The sequence below is a fragment of the Rhynchophorus ferrugineus genome, unplaced genomic scaffold, assembly GCF_030347505.1.
Source record: "Rhynchophorus ferrugineus isolate W39M unplaced genomic scaffold, kcgeb_rfMv2 rfM6, whole genome shotgun sequence".
Taxonomy (NCBI): Eukaryota; Metazoa; Arthropoda; class Insecta; order Coleoptera; family Curculionidae; genus Rhynchophorus; species Rhynchophorus ferrugineus.
The window spans coordinates 13,639,963-13,659,666 of record NW_027472585.1 but is presented as its reverse complement, the minus strand read 5'-3'; the positions used below and the strand labels follow the sequence as shown (position 1 = coordinate 13,659,666).

General features: G+C 32.1%; 1 protein-coding gene across 1 annotated transcript; it reads left to right on the top strand.

Annotated features, from left to right (window-relative positions):
- Nucleotides 1-392: 392 nt before the first annotated feature.
- Nucleotides 393-4,988, top strand: Afg3l2 (AFG3 like matrix AAA peptidase subunit 2). The gene is made up of 16 exons (XM_076407457.1): nucleotides 393-750; nucleotides 943-1,090; nucleotides 1,143-1,272; nucleotides 1,332-1,475; nucleotides 1,525-1,618; nucleotides 1,668-1,972; nucleotides 2,023-2,141; nucleotides 2,193-2,374; nucleotides 2,428-2,667; nucleotides 2,725-2,797; nucleotides 2,859-2,978; nucleotides 3,029-3,144; nucleotides 3,996-4,196; nucleotides 4,253-4,372; nucleotides 4,429-4,651; nucleotides 4,715-4,988. Exons 1-16 carry the CDS (start codon nucleotides 664-666, stop codon nucleotides 4,768-4,770), a joined length of 2,358 nt encoding a protein of 785 aa, XP_076263572.1. The 5' UTR covers nucleotides 393-663; the 3' UTR covers nucleotides 4,771-4,988.
- The last annotated feature ends 14,716 nt before the right edge of the window (nucleotides 4,989-19,704 follow it).

The window sequence follows — 19,704 nt, the reverse complement described above, 5'->3', positions numbered from 1 at the left end:
AAGTATTATATCGATATATTTTTTAAATTTATTTTTGACTGATATATCGATATATCCATATTTTTTTCAGCCGTGATTTTTCCATATTTTTCGACGAAAAATTAAAGATATTTTTTAAACATAAAAAACATTATAAAATTTCAACTTAATTTTAAAGGTTTACTAGAAATATGACAGTTATTATAAAGAGATACTGTTTCAATATTTTTATTCCCTGATAGAATATTGAAAACAATATGTCGATGTTTTTTAAATTATCGATAGAACAAACTAAAGATATTTTAATGCGTACCGAAACTCCTAATAGAGATAGATAGATATATTATACATATTATTGAGATAGAGATATAAATGTCTTACGATCAAAAAACAACCAGTAAGGTATTTTGATTGGCAGTCGCGATAAAATTAATGACGAAATATACGCAAAAGATGTATCATTCCTGATTAAATTTAAATATTTTGTTTTAATGAATATATATTTTGTTAATTTTATTTGCATCATTGATTGTTCAATTAATATATGTTTAAGAAATCTCAGTCGAACCGGACAAATTATATATGATTAAATCGAATACTCTTGACAGCTGATATAACTCAAAGTAGGGTTAAGTAATAATTGTGAAAGTTATGTGGTTTTTGAATTAAAAAGCATTTTTTGACATGGCCTATAGACTTTTAAGCAGTGGAAAAAAATTAGAAAAGCTTGTATGGAAAACATTAAGGCAATGCAATGCAAATATTCCAAAAGTACGTTTAACATAACCTTTCTAATAAAGAGCCCCAGAGGTTTATTTAAAAAATTAATACCAAATTTGTAATTATGCTTATTCAGACAATTATGTATTAATTATTGTATTATTAAGTTGTGTTTTATTCATCACAATATAAAATATATATACACAGTTTATGTCACAATATTGAGAAATATTTTTCTTCCAGAAAAATTCAACATTTAAAAAGCTAGTATTGAGAGAATGGCAATTGTTCTGCGAAAAACCGCCTAAAGGTTTCGAAAAGTATTTTAAAGATGGTAAAACGGCTCCTAAAGAAACAAAACCAGAGGCAAAAGATGCCAAAGAAGTTAAAGGTAAAGTGGGTTTTAATTAATAATTGGAGTGTTGTCAAAAATGATTCTTCAGGTAAAGATACAAAATCAGAGCCAAAGAGCTCTACAGCTTCAAAACCATCATTAGGAAGCCCACCCCCATCAGGAGATAAAAAACCTTATGATCAATGGTCTTTTGGCCTCTTTGGCGGTACTGGCAGCAGGTGAATAAAATTTACCATGCCCTAATAAATTTTTGCATTAATATTTTAACATATTATAGAGGAAGTGGAGGCAAACCATTCAATGATTATGAACAGAGTAAATGGTTCTTTATTGCTGCAGCTGCAACAGTTGCATTCTTAGCCACAATCACTATGTGGGAAATGGGCTATAAAGAAATTGGATGGAAAGACTTTGTATACAAGTAAATTATATTTGTAGTTTCGAGCAAAATAATATTTAATTTTTTTTAGTTACTTAGCTAAAGGCATGGTTGAAAAACTGGAAGTTGTAAATAAAAAATGGGTTAGAGTAAAATTAACACCAGGAACCTCTGTTGAAGGATCAGTAAGGCATATATAGATGCTTAAAATAATTTTTGAACTGTTTATTTTAGAATGTTTTGTGGTTCAACATTGGTAGTGTTGACTCCTTCGAGAGAAATCTGGAAAATGCTCAAATAGAAATGAGCATTGAACCTCCAAATTTCATACCTGTAATTTATAAAACTGAAATAGAAGCAGCTAGTTTATCAGGTTTGCTTCCTACAATATTGGTAATTGGATTTTTAATCTACATGATGAGAAGATCTGCTGAAATGATGGGAGGAAGAAGGGGAAAAAAAGGAGGAGGTCTTTTTGGTGGTGTAATGGAGAGTACAGCTAAATTAATTAATTCGAATGAGATAGGAGTCAAATTCAGGTATAAATCTTCAGAGGTTATAGTTGCATTCAATAATCAGGTTTTTTTAGAGATGTTGCAGGATGTGAAGAAGCAAAGATTGAAATCATGGAGTTTGTTAATTTTCTTAAGAACCCCCAACAGTACATTGACTTGGGTGCTAAAATTCCCAAGGGAGCTATGCTGACAGGTAAATTTTTGTAAGCAGGTTAGAATTTGTAACTGATATAGATTACTTTAGGTCCTCCTGGTACAGGTAAAACTTTACTTGCTAAAGCAACTGCAGGAGAAGCCAATGTACCTTTCATAACAGTATCTGGTTCAGAATTCTTGGAAATGTTTGTTGGTGTGGGTCCTTCAAGAGTTAGAGACTTGTTTGCAATGGCGAGGAAGCACGCTCCTTGTATTTTATTTATTGATGAAGTAATATTTCCTAGTTATATTTGATTTTCTAATTGATATAATAAATCATTTAGATTGATGCAGTGGGTAGAAAAAGAGGAGGCAGAAGTTTTGGAGGTCACTCAGAGCAAGAAAACACTTTAAATCAGCTTTTAGTAGAAATGGATGGTTTCAACACAACCACAAATGTGGTGGTTTTAGCTGCAACAAATAGGGTTGATATTTTAGATAAAGCCTTATTACGACCGGGACGATTCGATCGACAAATATTTGTTCCTGCACCAGATATCAAGGGTAGAGCAAGTATATTTAAGGTATTTGTTCCTGTAACTTATTGCCGCAAGTCTTGAAATGCTCCTGTATTCTCTCAGGTTCATTTAGCCCATTTGAAAACTGATCTAGACAAGAATGATTTAGCCAGAAAAATGGCAGCTTTAACACCAGGTAAGTCTGAGAGGTCATCAAAAAATTGATGCAATTTGAATTTTTACTAATTGATGGATAGGATTTACTGGTGCCGATATCGCAAATGTGTGCAATGAAGCGGCGTTGATCGCTGCTAGGGACCTTAATGATAAGATCATCATGAAGCATTTTGAGCAAGCAATTGAAAGAGTAGTAGCGGGTAATGTCATTATATTTATACAAATGCATCAAGTAATAATAGTTTTTAAGGAATGGAGAAGAAAACAAATGTATTGTCACCAGAAGAGAAAAGAACGGTTGCTTACCATGAAGCTGGACATGCTGTTGCTGGTTGGTTCCTTGAACATGCAGACCCATTATTAAAGGTATTTGTCATTGATTTAAGAAATTCGTAAATAATTTCAGTCTTTTTCTAATTATACTCACTGGTTTACCAGAGAATGCAACACGAAGGTGATACTGGAAATTTGAGATTAAATATTTTTATATGACATTTCTAGGTGTGATTAAGTAAGATACAATACTGAATTTAAGAAACCTTAATCATTTACTTTTTGTTACCACAGAACTCAATAATTACTCGTTTTGTTTTATTTTTCTGGAAATTGACAACATCGTCTATTTAAGTGGTTTTGAAAATAACTTCTCAAATCAGGCTCAATACTAGTGAGTAAGCTATTATAAGCAAACCAAAAAATCCTTGGTCTCCCCACAGGGATTAGTATTTTCTTTGTGAGTTATTCTAGCATATCTGTAGACAATATACATTCAAAAAGATGCAAAAAGGACGTTTATATTCCCTTTCAATTTCACTTGAAGTCGTATTGATTTTTTATCAGCACCTAAATTCAAGTTGTCTATAAACCTTTAAATCTAAACATCTTATTTTTGAACGTCTACTCAACTTGCAGTAATCAATGAATGTGATAAATTAGTGAATGGAGTTATGCGTAGGAGGATTTGATTGATCAGATCATGGATCTGATCAGCGATATTAGTATTTGATAAAATTCTTCATCGCTTTTGGTTAGGCAATAGACAAATTCGTTCTGCTTCAATAATCGGTAATTATCTTGATAATTAAATGATTTTCATACTAATATCAATTATCTTAACCAAATCAAAAGCTTGATTTTTCAAGAGAGCATCTTGATAATATATCTCCACCCTATGAAGTTTGGAATTGAACCAGAAATTGCAGCTAATAAGTTTTTAGGTTTCCATTATACCAAGAGGTAAAGGCTTAGGTTATGCCCAGTACCTACCCAAGGATCAATATCTGTATTCGAAGGAGCAACTTTTTGACCGCATGTGCATGACTTTAGGTGGACGCGTCTCCGAAGAAATATTCTTCGGTAGAATCACCACTGGCGCGCAAGATGATCTCAAAAAAGTTACTCAAAGTGCATACGCTCAGGTGAGCTTCAGTATTCACTTACCCGATGATGAGTTTAAGTTTTAATTCGTTAACAGGTAGTCCATTATGGTATGAATGAGAAAGTGGGTAACGTCAGCTTCGATATGCCCAGAGAAGGTGAGATGATGATCGAAAAACCGTATTCGGAGGAAACAGCACAAATGATTGATGTTGAGGTAATAAAACAGCAATTATTATCATAACAATTCTTTATGAATCAGTTGTAATTTAGGTCAGAAAGTTAATCGAATCAGCTCACGTGAGAACAAGAGAGTTACTGACAGATCACAAAGATCAAGTAGCCAAAGTAGCAGAGAGACTACTGAAACAAGAAATAATTAGTAGAGATGATATGATTGAATTGTTAGGCAACCGACCATTCAAGGAAAAGTCCACGTATGAAGAATTTGTTGAGGGCACAGGGTCATTCGAGGAAGATACAAGTCTACCTGAAGGTAATGTTGATGTTTGATCAGTCATTATATGGGAGAATAAATTGTTTTTTTGTTTCAATGCAGGTTTAAAAGAATGGAACAAAGAAAAGGCCAAACAGGATGAAAAGGCGCAAGTTTAGAATAAATCATTAACATAACTATTATGTGAGTGTAGTTATATGTGGATAAATTTGCTCCTAAGGTATTTTTTACTATATGCTGTGAAGAGTGAATAATATATACAAGTTATGTTAAATTAATAAAAAACTGTTATTAAATTGAATCAAATTACTGTACTTTCGTTTCTTTTTTTGTTTAAAAAACAATGAAAAAAAACATAAATAAAAGTTACATTGTCTTTTTTTCGTATTTTTTCTAAATATTTGCTATGATACTTTTTATATGAAAAAGTTATAAATAACATTAATAATATGTGGAAGCCGGCTTGGTGGCGCAGTGGTAAAGGCGATAGGACGGTCCTCCGACTGTTACGATAACCACGGGTTCGAATCCTGCTGGGGCATGGACGTAAGTTTATGTTTGTGATTGTTTAAAATTGTGTTGATCACTCGCCAGTCGGTAGGCTTAATGCTGGGGACCGTGGTTAAACTGTAGGTCCAAATAAACCCATAGTTGGTAAAAGGAGACTAAAATGTATTTAAAAAATATATGAATAAAAATGAAAAATTAAATAAACGAATTAAGTCGCATTATTTTCGTTTCATGTTTTTTTTTAAACAAGTAAAAAAAATGGAGTAAAATATTAGTCACTATTTAAAAAAAAAATTATCCTCCTTTAACTCCTTTTACCAACTATGGGTTTATCTGGACTGGGCCTGGGAAAGTTTAACGTGGGCTCCGAACCACGGTTCTCAGCATTAAACCTACCGACTGGCGAATTAGTCACTATTATTACGTATTATTTTTAAAGGAAAAAAAATGTACCTTGAAAAATTATATACTAGTTAAAGAAGCGCAAAAGCGCTATTGAAATTAATCAAGTTGCTTCATTTTGTCATTTTTGTTGTCAAGTAGAAAATCCTAAGTTTGGATTTTCAATATCATAGTGATTGTTATAATAATTATTAATATTTTTTTGTACATAAAGACTCATCTGGGGACTCGGGAGATACTTAATAGAGTGACTTGAATTTTATATAAAATGTTGTATGTTAACAGACAATGCTTTCCGATTTAATTGGTCATAGTTTTTAGTCAAGTTGCCATGGTAACCGCAATGTTTGAAGGTTTTTTGAGAAAACACATTTTCTAGATAAATCTATGTAATCTATTATATCTATGTAAAATAACATATGGGTGGAATGAATATATATACTAGTTAACAAAAACTTAGTAAAACGAATGAAGTGGCCTATTTTTGCTTTAGTTTTGTTTAGTAAATTAAAGGATTAAAAATATTCGTATCAGTAAAAATTATATTTACAGCATGGGTACTGAAAGCTGTTACGATCTATTTTAATAACTTTCCTGGGTAAGGTTATTAATTATATTAACCGGAATGCATTAGGCCAACTTAATATATTAATATTAGACTAGTAAGTATATGTAATTGCATCAATTCAGGCAAACATAGGCGACTGTATTTGATATAGTGGAGCATTAAATTTGCCGATATGTAGACACATATATGCGACGCGATCAATGCGATTGACGTAAGTGACAGGGCCGACAAAAGCCCATGATTATGCCACAATTTCTCCTAATATGTGGACGCATTATCGCATTTACGTTCGCTGGTCAATACTGTTTGATAAATTTACTGAATAATGCAATAACGGCCGATAGTGATAATATGTAATAAAGGCTCAGAAACCGTGTCATTAAAGATGGTTAAGTGAAAACGATAATTTTGTTATGTTCGTTGTATGATAATCAAACATATTTTATACCTAAAAATCAATTTCTATATGTTGTGTCCTCAAAACTACTAAAGTAATGAATTGATGGATTGGCTTAAAATTCTGACACATTATTGTAGTTTAACGTAGTAGTTCTCTATTTAATGTTTATTGTAATTTTCTAAGGGAAAGGGACAATTCTAAAGGATTTCAAATTGACGTAAATCTGTTACAATTAAGGTACCATGGTAAATATTATTATATTTTCAATTATTTTTGTTTGGTTCCGCTTATTTGAGTTTTACATAAGTCGTTGAGAGATTTCAACATATTTGGGATGTTCTGTAATATTTTCGGGAACTACTAAAATGTAATTGTGTTTATAAAAAATAGTAGTAAAGTCTCATATCTCAAATGAATAATGGTCAATAAGTATTGACGGTAGGGGATTTACATATATATTATTTAAGTTTGGCTCTAATTTAATTTAAATTAAACTTTTTACATGAATATGTACAAATTGCTTATCATCTTTCATTATAATTAACATAGTGATAACGAAAAACATTTTGTCTAGCTGATATAATTCTAATTCTCCCATTACCTGGTTCATAATCATTGAATTCACAAATACATCTATTATTTCCCTTGAGACTCAAGTTAAAATGTTTTGGTACATTTTTTATTTCCTATAATATAAAAAATGCAATATGAAGAAACTTTTATAAACATATTTCATTCTATAATAATTTTGAAAGCAAAAAGGGAAAATAAAACAATATATAATTATATATCAATATATAAACATTACAATAACAAATCAAAGTTATAGTCACAGAATAGACAGATTTATTATTTCTGTGTTCTGTGGTTATAGTAAATTATTAGATATAATATATATAGAATAAATATATATTCTCTAATTCACAAAATAATCTAAAAAAAGTATATGAGTATTATACTAGCACTATAACTTTACTTTATTAGTGTTTATATATTTATATATAATTACAATTTTTTTTCTTTTCATAAAAGGTTCTTCATATTCATATTTAAAGGGCCCTAAAATATACCAAAAGTTTTTAACTTGTATCTTAACAGAAATATTAGGTTAACTTGTAAATTCAAAATAATCTATTCTATTTATATTATATTCTTCAAATATACGTAAAATTTTCAAGAACTGGCAACATTCCAAATTCAAATCCTTGTGCGCATGCAAAGATTCTCTAGAACTAGACTCCTGTCTATTTTTTTTAAAGTAATTTGTAGTATAAGTTGATAAATCGGACCAAATCAGTTAGTTATTATAACGATTATTATGTACATTTTTTGTTTTAAAAAATTTTTTGTGTTAAATATCTAAGTTTTATCTAAGTCGGTTCAATTTTTTTTAATATTTTATTTTTCTCTTTCTAGTGTTAGATATTTCCTCAATAAATTTCGCAGTTATTTTATTAAGGTATTACAATGGGTAGGTCAATTAAAGTTGCAGCTCGTATGAGAAAAAATAAGAATAAAACAACAATGATTGAAAATAAAGAAAGATTAGAGGAGAGTTGACAAATGTTCTAACTAAACTAATAAAACAATAACAAAACGTAGTTACATCGCCGGGCACCGTACCCGCGACCCCCCGCGTGTTGGCAGAACGCTATAACTACTACACCGAGAGGCAGTTATCTACAATATTTCTACGGCTTCTCATATGATATTAACCATATCATAGTGCTTAAAAAGCAAACAGAACGGCTTTTGCACTCAACGACTTTGGTAAGCAAATCCTTACTAAAATCAAATCAAAAACCTCTGACGGGTATAGCAGTCCGGTCCTGCTTTCCTCATCAGCTTACCTAAACAACTTCAAAGTATATAATTAGTTGTCTGTACAAGGGGTGTGCAACTACAATGCTAAGTGGTGGGGCAAAATCTCGTTTAGTCCAATCATGCGCTGACAACGTGAATTTGATTGGTTAGTTTAAAAATATTATATAGAATCCTGTAAGGAAAATAATTTGCTTTGATTGGTCAGCCATTTCACGTGACTATTTTATGACGTCACATTTGCTGGCCAATAATATTTGAATGAAAATCGAATTTAATTTAAAAAACTAATTTATTAAAATAAAATCCTATACAAATATACATAAATGTAAATAATATAAATAATAATAAAAAACAACAGAAATATACATAATTGCAAAAAGCAAAAATAAATAAACTACAAAAATGTAAATAAAAAAAATTAAAAGCCCCATACTCCAGACAAAATAATTAAAATACTCTTCTATAACGCCTGCTCCCTTTTTCGTATTTGTTTAGTGCCATCAATTTTATAGGATCTATTAGAGTTCTATCTTGTATTTGTGCTTTACTGAAGGTAAACTTTAAGTCCTTCCCTGTTAATATTGAATTAACTTGTTTAACCCAAAAATACAATGAACATTTGACAATAAGATTTAAAATGTGGTCTTCAAAATCGCTATGGACTGGGCAGTTGAAACGTTTAAAATTTATGTGTTTTTTTAAGACATCTCTCAGAATAACAGATATGCTATTTTTATGACAAAATCTAGGTATTAAATAAAAGAGATAGCTTAAAGATCTACAAACAGTATAGTAAAACAGTCTTGATGGAGTTGTTAATTTGGGTCTACGCGGCTGCATCGCTTCTATAAAATCAGTATCGAGTTTTTGATCTGTGGAACTACTTAATGTAGAATGTAGACAGATATTGCACGTTGTCTTTTTTCTCAGAAGTTTTATCAAATAGCCTGAAATATAGACTAACGTGCAACGTTCCACTCTTGTTTTCCTCAGAGCAAAGTTCTCTGGAACTGAAAATATAGACTCAACTGGTGATTCTACAACCTCTGGTGATGCTACATCTCCAGTTAAAAAATAATGTAAGTTATCTAAAGCGCCAACATGTTCATCTTCTTCACAATTTGCTCCGGGCAAATGATGTGAAAAAAATGAAGTGATGATAAGTGCTTTAAAAGATTTCTCAAACATACTAGGCGAAGGATGTATGTTTCTAACTCCATGACTTCTAATAGATCCAAAAAAATTTTCTAAGGAATCTTGGTTAAGATTCCTTAAACAAATGTGATTATTTTTAAATTTAGACAAAACTGATTTCTTTAAGGAAATAAATCCCCTTAAAGTAGCAATTAAGTTTTTGATTGATGGCACAGTAACAAATACTTTCTTAACAGGGCAATAAAATTTGGCACTGTTTAAACACATAATAGCTCTACTCCAAAATTCCTCATGCGGTGAGCTTAAGGATAAGGCTTCAAGGAGAGGCTTGAATTCTGGCGCTGTTTTGCTGCTGGAATTGCAACTATCGAATAAACTATCCAAAAAGGCTATAACAGCACCTGTTTGTTCAGCATCGTTCGGAAGATTATCTTCTGAAAACAAGACAAAATTATAATTATTATTAATACATGATATATTTCAGCATACTTACTCCACTTTGAGAAAGTCACCAAATGTGAGGCCACTGTATAGCTGAACACTTGTGTACAAATCTTGACTTTCATCTTGTTTATTTTGCCTGGAATTACATGTTGTTCTGTTAATCTTGGGCATATCCTCATAGGCGCATCTCTATCGATGTAGTACAGATCTATAATATGCTCCCATTTTGCAATGTTTAGTTTGTTATCAAGTTTAATGTATAAATTTTTTTTTAACAAATTGTTCCGAATTCCTTTAAATAAATGAGGGATATCGTAAAGTGGAATTATCTTTTCCCCATTTACTTGAAATTCAGAACAACTTCTTGACTGGGACAGCAAACTATTAATGGCAGCCTGATTAGCAGACCCTTGGTCGCAAACTGTGCAAAGGACCTTTAAACCTATCTCCTGACATTTTCCAATAACTTTAACAATCAAATGTTTTAATAATGTCGATTTAATTGGTCCTTTTGAATATGTGAAGGAGATAGGTTGTTTCCATTTTCTAAATAATCCTTTCACCATAAACACATTTACATAGTCTGCTATGGCTGCCCTTTTATAGCTCCCTGTATTCTCCAAGCCATCGATACAGTCTTCTTTAATATTATATTGCAAATTGGGAGCCAGGCTCATCTCGTCAAACATCACAATACAGGATCTATCTGATATGCTCATATTTTGAACTGCGCTTTTCAGTGACAAAAATATTTGCTCATTTAGCCCTGCTCGCATTGGGATTTGCCTAAGCAATGCTAAACAAGTACTCTTTGAGGGAAAAGCAAATATTTTTGACAATAATTTATAGGTCTTGCCGCTTGATTTTAAAAGAGCAATAGCAAAAACTTTTTCCTGAATTGTGAAACGTTTAGATTTAGGTGTCTTCGGTTGATTTGCCAATTGAGAAAAAAAGAAATCTACTGTTGGCTTATTAACATGTTCAAATAAGTTTTTTAGTAATTCTGCACGCAAACTTGAACTAATATTTGCAAATCTGCTTTTGAATGAGGCAACTAATCTCTTATTTCTTGTGATATGTTTATAAGACGTTACTACTTTGTTATAAATATCTTTAACTTCATCTGACAAATATGTTTGACGAGAGGAACCAAATTTCCTTATAATGCCACTGTAGCTTTTACGTGCTAAAAAAAAGCCCTAGTATTAACTATACAAATTATGTATCAAAAGTATTACCTTTTCGTGGAGTTTCTTTTATTGAACATTGCGATTGTTGTTCTAAAAAGTTAAAGATGTGTATAAGAACTACAAATATTTTAAAGATATTCTAAAATTAAATGGTTTTTATTAGTACCTTCTTGCAAGACTTCTTTATTTGGAGATATCACATTGACAGCACTCGAACAACTTGGAAGATTATTTAAATTAATGTTCTCATTGTTACCATTAACGTCTTTATAAATAAGATGACTTTCTGTAAACAAACAATAAATAAACAAACATATAATAGATATATAGATAATTTTATATGTACCTGATAAAAACAATGTTGGATATGCATTTGCCCTAATACCTGTTCGTGAAGGAAGGGTTACCCTAAATTCTTCACTAAAATGTCTGTGACACACACGATGCCGGTGGTATATTTCCATTGTGGTTAATCCAGATAGTTTACTACTATTAACTTGATCGATCCATTTTTGGAAAAGAGCGGGATCATTCTTCGGGAACCGATGTCTGATTTCGGTAGTAGATTTACACCCAGGTACACTGCATCTTTTACTACACGGATGCATAGTAATAAATTTTTATATTACTCAATAACAATTAATGTAAAACAGAATATATAAACAACGTGAAACGAAGTTATCTTGACTTTAACAAACACCTAAACTTCAAACAACAATGGATGCCCGAAAATGATGGCCTCGCACAATTTGACCGAACCAATCACATTCCGTTTTAGTGGCGGTTCCAACAATTTAAAAACTAGCCAATCACAATTTGCGATCGCAGCGCTAAGGTTGATTGGACTAAACAAAACATTTCCCCAAGGTCGCCTATACCGTGAAATTTCTATTTTTTCTATGGTCTGTACGTCGTCATAATATTTAAAGAAATATCCTCTAACTCCTAAAAGGCGATAGGACGGTCCTCCTACTGTTGCGATAGCCGCGGGTTTGAGCCCTGCTGGGGCATGATCATAAATTTATGTTTGTGATTGTTTAAAATTGTGTTGGTCACTCGCAAGGTCCTAGGCAAGAGTATAAAATCCGACAAGAAAAATGATCCCAGTCACGCCAGTAACCAGGCTGGGTAAGACCGGATGTTTTCTTCGATGAATTTTAAAGTTAGTCACTCGCCAGTTGGTAGGCTTAATGCTGAGGACCGTGTTTCGCAGTCCACGTTAAACTGTAGGTCCAGTCCAGGTAAACCTCAGCTGGTAAAAAGGAGGCTTTAAAGTATAATAATAATAATAACAAGAATAATCAATAATCAGTTAAGCTATAACATTATACTCAAATATATAATTATTTTAGATAATAAAGTATGTGAAACTGTGTATGTGCATTTGAGAATTTCCCTTGATTTCTCCGCATTCCACTACCAGATTATGTCTAGATTCCAATGGGATCACCTGGAAGTGAACTCTTGAATAAAAAAAAAAATGATTTTGAAAATCGGTCCATAATTGATGGATAAATCGGCAAACATACATAAAAAATATACAGTCAAACAAAGAACCTGCTCCTTTTTTGAAGTCGGTTAAAAAGGGAGTTCGGGGGGAAGAAAAATTTTTTAATTCATAAAATTTTGTTAGGTTTGAAGTAAACATATATTTTTAATGACAATGTTGGTGTTAATTAGTAAATACTACTTATTTTAATGGCGGTGTTAGTGTTGATGTTAGTTATATGATAAAAATAACCTTATGACTGGCTTATTGGGTGGGTTTACTTAATCATGCGATGCAACAATAGATTAATAAGCTTTCTCGTTAAAGTCGCGAAAGTGAATACGTTTTCGAATAGCAAATGGAAAGCCCCGCAACGTATCCATTAATTTGGACCGGCTGACTCGGCTATTTACTCTAATAAATTACTGTATCTCGACGCTTTATTTAAAACCTTAAGTTATATTTAAGTGAACGGCTTAGTACTTACAACTATGATCCGTCTGAATTATGGTACCGAACTAGACTGTTTTCTGGATTAGTTTAATTACGTAAATTGTGAATGTGTAACGGTTTCTGCCCTTTTGGATATCAGATACAACGACGTTCAGATTTGAATTTTAGAACGTATTAAGAGCCTATGCGAGTTTCCAGTGGCGTAGGCAAAATATTAATTTTCAATCGGCATTTTCATATTGGTATTGATGATATTTTACTGAAGTTTTAATACACGGTTAAGCTTCTAAATTAATCTTGAAAGATAGTTAACTATGTTTGATGTTATAAAAATATAAGTAGGATATTTTACTAGTTTAGATTATTAAAATAGATGTTGTTAGTTTATTATAATTAGTTTATAATCTCTAATAATTTTGCTTTGTTTATATTATTATTAAGGTAAAATTTGAAATTTAATTTCTTATTAGCTTTTATTTTTGGTTCAATTTGTAAAGTTGTTGATAGCACTTCTTAAGTGAAACTCAAAGGTACAATATCGAATATCTATGGTACTTAGAACATCTGGTAATTCGATAGTTTAGATCTTTTAATTTTCGGTCATTTATGTTTATTTAAAGGTTTGAACGATAATGTAAAGTGAACTGGATGGGATTGCCGCCTTGTGGCAATATTGTTGATGTTCTTTCGTAGGCTGTGTTTGCCAGATGTGATATCTTAACATGTCCAAGAGACGTTAGAACTTCGTAAGAGTTCATTTGTGAAGACGCTCAGAGTCATTACTTTTTTTTTATTCAGTTGATTTCACTGTGTCTTGTGCCGTCCAACCTGAGTTCCATCAAATGGTGAGTTTGGTCACAGAGAACTCCATTTTTCTCTTTTTAATTCCCATTTATTAATCACTAAATCGCAGTGGCATTTGAACTCTTTGATCTTATTGAGCATTCAATATTGTGTTAGGGTATAGGGTTCCCTTCGTAGAGTGTGCATTTTATTATAGCATAGTTTATTATTGGTATCAGTTATCGTTATTGTCTGCTGTGATAAATATTATTGACTACTATAGACTAAGATTGTTGTTAAACATCCTGATTATTCCACAATTGTTATTAACTAACATTGTCATTGTCGGTACATTTATTTATCGGCACTATTATTTATCAGTACCGCCTATGATCCTATAATCCACCGGCATAATTAATTACCCGTACTTTTAGCTTCCAGTATATAACTGTCAATAGCGTCTGATTTCAATATTATCTGACATTAGAAGTATCTGCCATCCCTGTTATATTTCATGTATATTCTTAATTTCATCCTTGTCATTGAAAATTGGTTGCTCTGATATGTTTTCATTTTGTTTGCAGAACTGTCACCGAATTTACTTTATTTATTTTGCCATTTATTGTGTAAGTAGTTGTTATGTCACTTATTTGATCCCAATTTTTATTTATTGTAGTGTGTATTGTATGTTAAATTGTTTTATATTGTTTTAATAAATATAATTTTTATTGAAATTTAAATCGTTTATAGAATAGATATATAGTATTAAACGACCAGTGATGAGAAATGATCTTCATTGGTTAATATATTATATATTCTAATAAAGGTTTGAAAATAAAATAAACGCACCCATAAATATTTGACGACCAACAAAAATGTCGAACCTTTGTCACTGTGAACCTGCTAACATTGTTGTTTTTATTATTTTCTTTGCAGTTATTCTATATTTTCCTACCGCATAAACTTTCCTTGGGATTTCAAAAATATTTTAGAACTAAAATTAGTCAAATCGGTCCGGTCGTTTTCGAGTTTTAGCGAGGCTAACAATCAGCAATATTGCATATATACAATAAGGCGATATTGGCGAGATTATTAAACTTTTTTTATGGAAAATGTAGCATATGGAAGCGTGATATTATCAATATACCATCCGTGCCGTCACTGATTGAAACAATCTAAACATATACCACTTAAATTAGTCGTATTTGTCCCATAAAGTCTCGTACACATTCAGCAAGTGTTCAAAATTAATCGTTTTAGTGGTGGAACAACCCCCCGACGGTGTTATTTTGCATCAAATTTAAGTTAGTAGTAGCGCAGAATATTAAGCATGTAGATTTGTCTTAATGACTTAGGTAGGAAGGCATTATTCTTAAGCACTGCGAAATCTGTGTTAATTTCGTGGCGTATATTCGAATCATTTGTGAGATTTCGAGCGGTTTTCTCAAGAGGGCGAACCGAGCAGGAATTTTACTGCTGTCGAGCAACAGCTACGCGGCACGACAGCGAGACAGAACGAGTGAGGGCGAGAGAGAGGGGGTAGACAGCGCTCGTTTTATTTATGCGTCAAATATTATATTCATTTTTGGGCGTAAATTCGAGTATTTCGGCTCGTTTATTAATTAGTTCAGCGGTTGTTTAGCCTCAATTATTTATTGTTCCTCGAATGATAACTTTAAACCGAACTTTTCGTTTGAAATTTTAATACGTCTCGCTCCTTTTGCCAACAAAGTTACCGTCATCAAGGAATGATTAACACGTATTATTATTTAAGTGTTTCAACGGAGTTTTCTCGGGTCGAATGGCGGAGTTTATCTCTCGGCGAGAGGCATTTGTTTAAATACAAAGGGATCTCCAATTTGTATATCGGTGTTATTAGATGAATGAGATCTAAGGCTTGTTCAGTCTATGGAAAATAACAGTAAATTCACGAAATCAAGATGTTTAATGTTATGCCTATTAGATTTATACATTGTTTTAAGATGAGACAATATTTTCCTTCTTATTTTATTGCAGTTAAAAAGAGATATAATGGTATCTGGTACGTTTGAGCATGTAACCGAATCAGCCAACAAAATTCGTCTGGTTGTCAGACGTCTGCAAAATTCTTCAAAACATTAGCGATATTAATTACAAGTTATAAGCCGAAAAAAAGTTGTTTTGGCACATTGTTTGTTCAGGAAACTGTTAGTATGGAAAGTATTCATAGAAAACCTAGAAATATGTAGCTCTTCGAGGGATGCGGAACATCTCTTCATATACTATTGGGAAATATAGGATTTGAATGGTATAAAGATAATCTACGAATAGGTCTAATGGAAATTGCAAATATTGCTTTTAAAATAATACAATTTTAATATAATAAATAAATATTTAATATTTAATAAAATCAAAGAAGGTTTGTTTCAAATTGTGTGCTTAGATGAGACATCAATATTTTGTAAGGAAGACAAAGACAACAAAAGTTGATGGAAACAGTTAAACGTTAAAATAACATTTGACTGGGTTTTGTTAGTTATAATATTTATTGATAATTACTTCATGCTTGAAACAGGAATGTTTTTATTTCTGACGCAGAGTTTGTGTTTTCTCCCAAATACGTAACAGGCTGTTGGTCTGGTTTGAAAATCAGCTCATAAATAACTTGGAGGAACTATCAGTTATTGTTATGGATAATACACCGTACATTGGTAGAAATGGTCCCAACAGGTGCATCGACAAAAAACTATTATGTAAATGCAAATGTATATGCTTGCAATATATAAATTAATTTTCCAAGAGATCACGTCAAAGTATGCTAACAGGTGGATGCACTGGCATGTTCTAACCAAGAGTTTCTCTAATCTGTGTTGTCAATCTTGTAGTACGGATGATTGATGACCGAATGATCTAAAATCATTGAGAACAAAATCAATTTGACTGTTGTCATTTGTTATCTGTATCTTTTCTTATGTATTCCTTTGATTCAAGTGCCTCTATTTCATTAACCTCGCACAAAATTATTCGTTTTAAAATTGTTATTTTTTCTTCTTGATTGGATGAGTGGGAGAAATATACTGTCAGTTCGATTACGAAGAAACTGGCTAAAGTGTCATTAAAATTTTTCTCAATTGAGTATATTCTTTATATTCCAATATCTTTTTAGATTTGAATATAGTAGTTTCCTATAATTTTCTGTTGAATTTTTATTCTATAATGTGCAGTTTATCACTGAATTTCAGTGGACATTTGCAGTTTTTACAAATAGGAGTGCGTGTGATGTGAATTGTTAATTGCCGAAGATGGCAGAATGGTCAATTTATTTATATAAGAATTTTTTTTTAAAATTTTTTTGCGTGATTTTTTTCGTTATTTTAGAAGTTATTCTGCTATTCAGGACAGAGATTTGTTCAATAAATCAGAGATCATTAAAATAGGTCTAATCGTTCTTGAGCTTGAAATGGTGTAATTACCCCACCTTGTGACCTATTTATTGACTTATTGACGTAAAGAGAACGAAATTAATTTTCCCCAGTCCAGTATAGTAAATATCACCAAACCAATCACCAGTTTAAAGTTTGCCTGAAAGAAGCAGTAAAAACGTATCATTTGATGATTTCAAAAACAATACAAAACGAATCAAAAGGGATATATCATCCCTATTTGGCTCGTTCCTGTGAGATAACACTGGCATAACATGAATATGAGCTAAACTAGAACAAGTGCTCTTTTTTGGGTTCGTTCATGTTGTGTGGCGAAAAAAAAAACGCGACCGGCCACATTTCATATTAAACACAATCAGCCATCATTTTTTCCAGAGAAAGGGATATAAATTTAATTCAATGGGACCATTATACCTTTTCATGTGAACTGGGCTTAACGTTTATGAATAGGCAGCATTGTTTTTTGGCCGTATAAATCACCTATAGTATCTCAACGGGGGTTCCGAACGCTGGATAAATAATATTTGATCACGATTCTAACCGATAGCATCATATATGCCTACATATTTATATAAGGTGTGTTAAATATTTTTCCGAATATACATATCTACTAGGTGCGTCGACTAATCCGAGGAGCATCATCTGTTCGTCAATAATGAAACTAAAAATTCGATGTAGGGTTATTTTAAAACTCAGAGCTTAAAATAAAGATTATATTTTATAAAACATTTTAACATTTTTAAATAAATAAAAATAAGGATCAAAATAGATGATATAAGAACAGCAATCGTTAGTCTGCAGACCCTGTGCGTTCGGGTATAATCGTTATTGCCCTTCGGGTATAATCGTGTATGTAAAAATTGAGGTTGGGCACTTGGTAAAATGATAGAAACTAAGTAATGATTAACAATTTACAGTCGACGACATAGCTACTCGAGGGAGCCCGGAGAAGAGAAGAGGCCGTCAAAATCTGTGTCGGGGTTTTTATAGATCCAGCTCCATTATTGGGTCCTCGATTGAGGGCGGGACTTGGGTGTTTTCTCTTTTAGTGTTGGCAATCCCATAATTCTGTAAAATCGTTTTGTATCCTGTGGAATACCATACTATTTACAAATACCAATTCAGATTGTTGTTATCGCTAATTGTTCTGATACAGGATGGATGCTCACATGTACGTATGGCCGATCAATTTTGTTTGCCATATGATAGGTCTTTACCATAGAGTATTACTCTATGGCATTCACAAAATATTGAGAATTCCTCTGTGTTTTGTGGTGGGATTTACGATGCAGCATCCAAGAAAAGTAGATCGTTGAGGTTAGACAGAGAGGTTGAGGTATAAAAGTTGAAAAAGAAGAAGGAAAGAAGGACATTTTTAAATTAACTACTTGGTTTAACTAATTTAGTTGTAAAAATACTGACTAAATTGGTATAATTAAATATAAGTAAATGTATGTTATATAAAATCAAAACAGTGAATTTGAAGGTGATGGCAAAACTAACATCTTAATCTCATTTTATTTAAATATGTTTTTGATTAAGATATTGACATGATTACCAATACATTTGTAAAATTGTAAACATGAATGAAAGTGTATTAAAGTAATATATATGTTGACTGTTGATTGTTATTTTAACTAAATAATGATATAACAGATCAATTGAAAAGTCGCCGACCTACCATAGTAAAACACATTTTTTGGCAAAATTAGTTTTTTTTTATTCAACATAATTCCCTTTAAGGGTGATACACTGATTATAGCGACCCTTTAACTTTTCGATAACATTTTTGTAGTACGATTTGTCCTTTGCTTCAAAATAGGCATCAGTTTCGGCGATTACCATTTCATTCGACGAAAATTTCTTCCCAGCGAAATTATTTGAGATCTGAGAACAGGAAATAGTCGCTGGGGGCTAGATCTGGAGAATACGGTGGATGCGGAAGCAATTCGAAGCCCAATTCATGGATTTTTTCCATCGTTTTCACTGAATTGTGACACGGTGCATTGTCTTGTTGAAGCAGCACTTCCTTTTTCTTCAAATGCGGCCGTTTTTCGGAGATTTCGTCCTTCAAACGGTCCGATAACTTCCTTTTTCAAGGTTTCAAGGTAAAAATTATGCGCATCCCAAAATACAGTTTCTATAACCTTGCCAGCCGACTGTTGCGTTTTCCCACGCTTTGGAGCGGGTTCATCGTGTGCAGTCCACTAGGATGACTGTCGATTGGACTTCGGAGTGAAATGATGGAGCCATGTTTCATCCATTGTCACATATCGATGCAAAAACTCAGGTTTATTATGCTTGATCATCTTCAATCACTGCTCCGAATCATTAACTCGTGGTTGTTTTTGGTCAAAAGTTCAATATTCATACAGTTTCAATTTGCGGTCATTCAAAATCATTTTATGAATTTTTTAAGTGTTTTCGACTGTAACAACCTTTTTGGGCATCT

Coding starts and splice junctions, on each gene's coding strand:
- Afg3l2 (XM_076407457.1), top strand. CDS start 664: ATGGCCTATAGACTTTTAAGCAGTGGAAAAAAATTAGAAAAGCTTGTA. Junction 1,619..1,667: donor GAACCTCTGTTGAAGGATCA/GTAAGGCATATA, acceptor TGTTTATTTTAG/AATGTTTTGTGGTTCAACAT. Junction 2,375..2,427: donor GTATTTTATTTATTGATGAA/GTAATATTTCCT, acceptor TAAATCATTTAG/ATTGATGCAGTGGGTAGAAA.